The sequence below is a fragment of the Ictidomys tridecemlineatus genome, chromosome 12, assembly GCF_052094955.1.
Source record: "Ictidomys tridecemlineatus isolate mIctTri1 chromosome 12, mIctTri1.hap1, whole genome shotgun sequence".
Classification (NCBI taxonomy): Eukaryota; Metazoa; Chordata; class Mammalia; order Rodentia; family Sciuridae; genus Ictidomys; species Ictidomys tridecemlineatus.
The window spans coordinates 71,522,757-71,531,495 of record NC_135488.1 but is presented as its reverse complement, the minus strand read 5'-3'; the positions used below and the strand labels follow the sequence as shown (position 1 = coordinate 71,531,495).

Below are 8,739 nucleotides of genomic sequence, written 5' to 3'. Positions count from 1 at the left end.
CATGTTTATAGCAGCGTAATTCACCATAGCCAAACTATGGAACCAGCCTAGATATCCATCAACAGATGAATGGATAAAGAAAAAAAAAAAATATATATATATATATACACACACACACACAATGGACTTTTATTTAGCCATAAAGAAAAATGAAATTATGTCACTTGCAGGAAAATGGATGGAACTAGAGACCATTATGTTAATCAAAATTAGCCAAATTCCGAAGGTCGAGCATTATATGTTTCCTTTCACATGTAGAAGCTAGAGAGGGGAAAGGAAAAGAAAGGTGGGGGAAGATCTCATGGAAGTCAAAGGGAGACTAGTAGAGGAAAGGGACCAGCAGGTGGGAGTTGGAGAGGGGAGTGAAGTGCTAGGGAATGACATTGGCCAAATTATATTGTTTTATTGTGTGCATGTACAATATGTAACAACAGACCCCAGTGTTATGTACAATTATAATGCACCAATTTTAAAAATGTGGAAAAAGCCCCAGTATATATCCTGTGAAAGATTTAAAAAATTACCAACTTGCATGAGAGAAACAGGATTTAGGACTTAGCAAGGTGCCCCTGTCCAGTGATCTCAGGAAAAATGCATGAAGGTTTGAGAAAGGAATTTGGGGATACAAAAAAGGGAGTGCCCACAAACCTCTGAAATGCAGGAAATGCCCACAAACCACTGAAATGCAGAAACCCCATGAACAGTTGGACTCCTGAGCAAGACAGCCCATGACTTACTCTTTGCCTTTGACCCATGACTTTGCCTGAAAAAAAAAAAGTAACATGAGGCCAGTGCGCAAGTTCGGGGAAAACTGGTGCAAAATTGTGTAACTCTAACCTGGCTCCACTTCTAGTCCAGCCCTTAGCAACCTCACTCTATAAATATTAACACTGCACACCAATGGGTGGCTGCCTCCCCCTCTAGATATGGCTCCCATTCTCCCTTAAATGCCTATTCTTTGCTTTACCCCCAAAGGCCCTTCTCTGTTGATATTGCCCCATTCTCTCTTGAATATGGATCAACTTTCCTAAATAAACCTCTATGCCTTTGACTAGTGCATGCTGAAATTCTTCTTTCACTTATGCCAAGAACCCTGCTGGTCCGGAGTTGAACTCCCCTTCTTTACAGACATCTCTTCTCCCATGACAGTAGTACTGCTTCAGCAGTATCCTGAAGGTACAATGAAGAATCGTAGGTGCTCTCTTAGAGGGAGGGAGGGTGGGGCTGAATACTTCCCTGGCCAAAAAGTATTCACTTGCTAAGTCAGCACCCACTCCCAGAACTACCAGTCACCCTGACACATTGCCCAGTCTCCACTGCCTCTCTCTCTATTCATTACTTCTGAACTCACTATCTTTCCAAATTCATCTCGGACCCACTCTTCCTCACTTATCATAGTCCTTCCTCACTTACCTTTCAGTTCCTTGGACAAATATTTCCCACCCCAGATCTCTGAACATGCTATTCTATTCTCTCTTTCTCCTTTAAAACAAAAACCAAACTAACTTTCTGTCTCCTGGTTTCTGTTTTTTCCTGTCAATCCACCAAAACTACATTTGTTAACATAATCAAAAGGAGTGTCTGTTTCTAAATGTGTAGATTAATGTAAAGATAATTGATATTTTGTGATTTGCTTATCTAAAAACATGTTATAGCTTTCCATCTGTTCAAGTCTTTGTGTTTCTGAGGAACGTTTAAAGTTTTCATCTTGTAGATTTTTTTACATTTCTTGACAAGTTTACGGCTAGGAATTTATCATTTTTTGTTACCAGTATAGTGTCTTTTTCCCATTATACTGAATTGATTGCTATTTGCAAACATATTATTGTCTTATGTAAAATTAATTGGATTCTTTCTTGCTTTATTTATGGTGGCTTTTCCATTTGGTTTTATTTATTTATTTATTTTAGATGGTACTGGGAATTGAACCCTGGGTGCTTTGCCACTGAGCTACATCCCCAGCTCTTTTTATTTTTTGTTCATTTATTTAGTTGTTCGTGGATCAGCAATATTTTATTCATCCACTTAAGGGACACATCTGGGGAGGGGGGGTCAGTTTCTTTTTATTTTTTATTTTTTAAATTTTTGGTATAAGATTTCACTAAGTTGCCAAGTCTTGCTATCTTTCTACCTCAGCCTCTCCTGTCCCTGGGATTACAGGTCTGCACCACTATGCCTGAGTTTTTCAGATATATAATCATATCATCTGTAAATAGAGATACAACTCCTTTCCAGCTTTGATGCCATGAATTCCCTCCTTTTGTACAACTGCATTGACTAAATACATCTAGAACAGCATTCCATGGTGGTAATGAAAATGGGTAACCTCATCCTATTTGTGAGTTTCATGAGAATGCTTCTCTTGCTTCCCCATTAAGTGTGAAACTGGTTTTTGGGTTGTGCAAAAATCTCTTGAATCTATCCTCACTGCTCCTACCTTAGGTCAAGACACTGTGATCTTTTATATGAACTACTGTGGTAGCACCCTAATTTTTATTTTCCTTCTTGCCATTCCAACCCATTCTCCATATAATGTGTGGAGTGGCTTTATACAAATAAAAATATGTTCATGTTGCTTCTCTCTTAAAGCATTCCAGTGGTTTCTCATTCTTCTTAAAAAATCTAAAATCCTTAACATCATTCCCGGTCCTTGCATGATTTAACCAGCCCATGCATTTCCAGCTTCACAGTGTCCTCTCTCTTCCCACACTCTGGCTCACAAAGGCCTTTCAGTTTCTTGAATGTGATTAAGTATCTCACACCTCCAGACTTTGCACATGTAAAGGATCTGTCCTCACTTCTTTGCTGAGCTAATCTCACCCTACTTCCCCTTTGCATTTCAGCTTCTCACTTCCTCAGGAAAGCCTTCCCTAACACCTCTGGCCAGGTGTCACATTCTCACTGCCCCCATCCTTTTCTTTCACAGCCCTTCTCATCACAACGCACTTACACATAACTATTTATATACTTTAAAAAAATATTTTAGTTATAGATGAACACAATACCTTCATTTTTTTTTTGTGGTGTTGAGGATCGAACCCAGTGCCTCACACATGCTAGGCAAGAGCTCTACCATAGAGCCCCAGCTCCTTGATATACCTTATTGTATACTTTCCTGATGGTTTGTACATTGTACTAGTGTCTAATACCTTGTCTATAGACATAAATTATTCATAATGAAGACACAAGGGTTGCACTACTGTTTTCATATAAGAACATTTCAAGTTCTGAGATTACACAATCATGAATGAGTGGTATATTTGCCGGGGAAACAGGGGATGATATCAAAGCAAACAGATTAGAAAATGAGAAGATATTGTTATAGCAGGTAGTAAGAATATTATCAACTTGAAGAGGTACCCAAGGGCCAAAGATAGAAAAATCTGTGTAAGAAAAATAACTATAATAGCCAGGTGTGGTTTGCTGAGATTACACACTTGTAATCACAGCTACTTGGGAGGCTAAAGCAGAAGGGTGACAAATTTGAGGCCAGCTTCAGCAATGTATTTATCCTGTCTCCAAAAAAAAAGAGAAAGAGAGAGAAAGCCCGGTGACGGTGGCACACACTTGTAATCCCAGCAGTTCAGAAGGTTGAAACAGGAGGACCGAATGTTCAAAGCCAGCATCAGCAACAGTGAGGTACTAAACAACTCAGTAAGAACCTGTCTCTAAATAAAATACAAAATATGGCTGGGGATGTGACTCAGAGGCCGAGTGCCCCTGAGTTCAACCCCTGGTACCCCGCCCCCCAATAAATAAATAAATAAATAGAGAAAAAATAATAACAAGAGATTGAAACACCTCAGTGATACTATGCAAACAAAAACTCATAAAGTTCTGTAAGGTGGTAGGGAATCGACTCATTGTTTTTAAAACTGATATTAAGGAGAAAAAACAAAATCAAGCTTGTTTTCTGCCTTTTTTCCATTGATGGAAAGTGACTCTTTTGTGATATATCTCAGCTAATAAACAAAGGAAAATGATAAATTAAAATATCAGTTTTGCAGCCTAGCTTGAATTAATGAATCTAGACAACAATTACAATAACTGATTGCATCATTATCAGGAACTGCAACAGAGGTATACAACACAATGCTTAAAAATGTCTTGCAAGAAAAAAAAAAAGTCAAACCTAAATTGGATTAAGACTCGAAGTCAAAATTCTCATTTACAGGAAATAGAGTGGACAGGGGGACATGTTATGGGGATGCAGTGAACAAAGTCCACAATGTAAACCTTTACAGGAATAGAAAAACTAATTTCTTTCTTTCTCTTTCTTTTAGCAGTGCTGGGGATTGAACCCAGGACTTCTCATTCCACCACTGAGCTGTAACCGCAGACCATGACCTGATTTCTTTTACAAAAGTTTATAAAGAATAAAAAGAGAGATGGCAGAGAACTTAGAAATTTAAAGACTTAACCGTGTGTAATGGCACACGCCTATTGTAATCTCAGCATTTCAGGAGGCTGAGGCAGGAGGATCTTAAATTCAAGGCCAGTCAGGACAATTTAGCAAGATCCTGTATCAAAATAAATTTTTTAAAAAAGGGGAGCTAGAGATGTAGTTCAGTGGTAGAGTGCCCCAGAGTTCCATTCAGGTAACTCACACCTCGACACATAAAGAATTAAAGGACACATCAACCATTTGCATTGTATGGGCCTTGTTTGGATAACCAGATATTTGAAGATATTAAGGAATTATTGATTTTACTTAGATGTTATAATGGTATTGTGCTTGTTTTTTGCAGTATGGGGGACTGAACCCAGGGCTTCACACATGCTAGACAAATGCTCTACCACAGAGCTACATCTTCAGTCCTTTTAAAATTTTTATTTGAGATAGGTCTTGCTAAGTTGCTTGGGCTGGCCTCAAATTTATCATCATTCTACCTCAGTTTCCTGAATCTCTGGGATTATAGTGAATGTCTTAACTGTTGACAGTTTGATTTTTGAAAGAGCAGTGTTCTTCACTGATGTAGGGAGTCATAAGCAGAGCACACTTTAGAAGCCCAGGGCATTTTGTCCTGCTAAATCCAGATGATCCAGATGGCAGAAACAGGATGACATGACAATAAGAATTTATTCCATTTTAATGTTGTCCTGTACTACTTGGATTTCCAAGAAGAAACTTGGATTCAGGGCAATCATTTTTTTTCCCTTAACTTTTTAATTTTTGACTACTTCCAACACTTTCAAAATAATTAATAGCAGAATTCATGAGATTAAATTATTATTGAAGAGAGGTAAAAACCACATCTATTCAGTGTAGATCACTGCTATTTGATAGAACTTTCGACAATGAAGGAAAAATTTTTTGTCTGCATTGTTGAATGCTGTAGCCAAAAGCCACAAATGTATACTGAAACTGAAAATGTGTCAGTGTGACTAAGAATCTGAATTTTATGTTTTATTTAATTAAAAAATTTTTTTAGTTGTAGATGGACACAATACCTTTATTTATATACTTTTTATGTGGTGCTGAGGATCAAACCCAGCACCTCACATGTGTGAGGCAAGCACTCTACCACTGAACTACAATCCCAGTTCCAATTTTATTTAATTTTAACTAATTAAAATAACATTCTGGAACTGGGGTTGTAGCTCAGTGGTAGAGCACTTGCTTAGCACATGTGAAGCACTGGGTTCAATCCTCAGCACCACATAAAAAATAAATTTAAAAAAATGAAGGTATTGTGTTCATCTACAACTAAAAAAATAAAAGAAAAATAATGTTCTGTAGCTAGTGGTTACTGTGTTGGGACAGCACAGTTGGAGTCTATGTAATATCTATCCTAATTGCTCCCTTAGTACTTTTTATTGTTAATCATAAAGAATGCTTTACTATATTTAGACAAACAGGTCAGTCAATATCAATTTTAGTAGACTTTTTTTCTTATTCCTATTCTTGCTCCTCTTTTATTAAAACAACAACAACAACAACAACAACAACAACAAAACGCTAAACACGACTTCTCCCCTGGCCTACGTGCGGGAGGGTGGCTGAGACAGCAGATGAAATCGCCAAGGCTCAGGTGGCCCAGCCTTCTGACGGCGACACCATCTTCAAGAAGATCATCCGCAAGGAAATCCCCACCAAAATCATTTTCGAGGATGACCAGTGTCTTGCTTTCCATGGCATTGCCCCTCAAGCACCAACACATTTTCTGGGGGTACCCAAGAAACATATAACCCAGATTTCTGCTGCAGAAGATGATAATGAAAATCTTCTTGGACATTTAATGATTGTTGGCAAGAAATGTGCTGCTGATCTAGGCCTGAAGAAGGGTTATCGGATGGTGGTGAGTGAAGGTGCAGATGGAGGACAGTCTGTTCATCTGCATGTTCTTGGAGGTGGGCAGATGAATTGGCCTCCTGGCTAAGCATGTATTAGATGGTTTTCCCTTCTCTAGGCAATGATTTTGCTTGCATTTTCCAATATGTTAAGCAGCATGATTATTTGTGCCCGGGTCTGGAGATATTGGGAAAATAATTTTAAATGCCTATACATAATAAATACATTGTTGCATGGTTAAAAAAAAAACGCTAAACACACAAAAACAAAACCTATTAGAATTTTGACTTATCACCTTTTGCACAGATACCCCAGGGGACAAACAGATGTATGTAATGTCATGGAAAAGAACTAGCTAGTTTTCACTTTCCATTTTATAGAATCTTCTTTTTTTTTTTTTTTCCTGGTGCTGGGTATCAAACCCAAGTCCTCATGTAGTAAGCAAGGACTTTACCATTGAACTATAACTCCAGTTCATTTTTTAGAATTAATTTGTTGAACAGATGTTTAATCTGCACCTACCGTATCTGTTAGTTTTGGTGGCTACTGTGGTATGCTGCCAAGTTTCATCATTCAGGACCTAGACCTGACAGCTGGCCGGGTTTGTTGTCATCAGCTCAACAATGATTTCCCTTCCAGGAATTGCCTGAGGGTAGGAAACTCACTTGTCCAAGTTTATGGCCCTTCTTAGGGACAGCCTTCATACAGTGTCTTGTTTATTTGGAGATATAAAGGCCTGCCAATTTGCTGAAATTTGTGACAACTTTGAAAAGCCATCTGAGGTCCAGAATTGTCCAGGAGATATGAACTCTTTGTTGTGACTATATCACAATTGAACTTGTCTCTGTGTCCAACCCAAGTCACTAAATTGCTATCAATTTTGAATCTCAGATAGATGTGGTTCTTGTCCTCATATTGATTACAGTATTCTGGCAGGAGTGAAGAAACTGAAATCCAGCGAGATTTGGGGACTAGCCCAAGGGCTCACAGTGTTGTGGATCTTGAATGTACCTCCAAAGCTCATGTGTTGAAATCATAGTCTCTAATGAAGCAAGTTTCAGAAGTGGGGCTCATGGGCAATGATTGGATCACAAGGGCTGTGACTTCATCAATGGATTAATCCACTTGATGGATTAATTAACTGATAACTAAATGGACGACTGGGAGGTGGGCCATAGGAGGAAGAAGTAGGTTACTGGGGGCATGCCCTGGAAGGGTTTATCTTCTTTCCCCATTTCCCAGCTGCAATGAACTGAGACACTTTCCTCTACCTCGTGCTTCCACCATGATGTCTTGCCTAAGAGCAATGGAGCCATCTGACCATGAATCCATTGTGAGCCAAAATAAATCTTTCCTCCTCTTAGTGTTCTTGTCAGGTATTTTGGTCACAGAAATGAAAAGCTGACTAACACACACCAGTTTATTCATAGCAGAACCAGAACTGAAATCTATTTTCCTGTTGTTCAGTGTAGTGCTCCACTGCACCATGTGGCCTTATAATAAAGGACATTGCATCAAGGATCTCAGTTTGCTATTGGGAGTAGTACTGAGGAAGCAGGATATCTTTCTAAAATGTTAAATTGGATGATAGACAAATAAATACTGAATCCTAAGGGAAATTACTCTCTCTTTCTCTTTTTTTTTCTTCTTTTTGGTGCTCAAAATTGAACCCAGGCCTTCTTGCATGCTAAGCAATTGCTCTACCAGCCCCCTTCTTAAATGATCTAGATACCTTGACCACAAAGGTTGGTTGAGGAGTGATTACCAATTCTCTTGGCCTAACCATTGATGTGCCAGTTATGAGCACATGACCCATACCAGACCAATCACAATATTTCCCCAGAATTATTATTAAACCAGAGCTAAGAGATGAGGTGTCTTCATCCTGATTAGAAGACAGAAGAATGTGAATTTAGAAGGCAGATTCTTATATTGGGAAGAAGCAGGTCTGAGAGAAAAGAGGCTTTCCTTCAGAAGGATGTGAAGACAGACAGGGATAGGAAACCCTATAATTTGTGGCCCTGTTTTGAGACATCTCCAAAGCCAGTGCCACCTTGCTCAATCTAGGACTTGGTTATTTGAGGCAGTCCATTTTCTTATTTATTTATTTATCTTGGGTACTGGGAATTGAATTCAGGGGCACTCAACCACTGACTCATATCCCCAACCCTATTTGTATTTTATGTAGAGACTGCTTAGTGCCTTGCTTTTGATGAGGCTGGTTTTGAACTCATGATTCTCCTTCCTCAGCCTCCTGAGCTACTGGGTGAAACATTTTTATTTTGAGATAGGGTCTTGCTAAGTTGTTTAGGGCTTTACTAAGTTACTGAGGTTGACCTTGAACTTGCCATCCTCTTATCTCAGCCTCTCAAATCGCTGAGATTACAGTTGTGTGTTTCTCTGCCCTGCACATTTTTTCTCCTTTTTGCTTAAAATCAGTTAACCCA

General features: G+C 38.8%; 1 protein-coding gene across 1 annotated transcript; it reads left to right on the top strand.

The window, feature by feature from the left end:
- Nucleotides 1-5,963: 5,963 nt before the first annotated feature.
- LOC101962268 (adenosine 5'-monophosphoramidase HINT1) lies at nucleotides 5,964-6,541 on the top strand (the record flags this gene model as incomplete). The annotated part of the gene is made up of 1 exon (XM_040271317.2): nucleotides 5,964-6,541. A coding segment is annotated over one exon (417 nt), but the record flags the coding sequence as incomplete, so codon positions are not given.
- Between the last annotated feature and the right edge of the window lie 2,198 nt (nucleotides 6,542-8,739).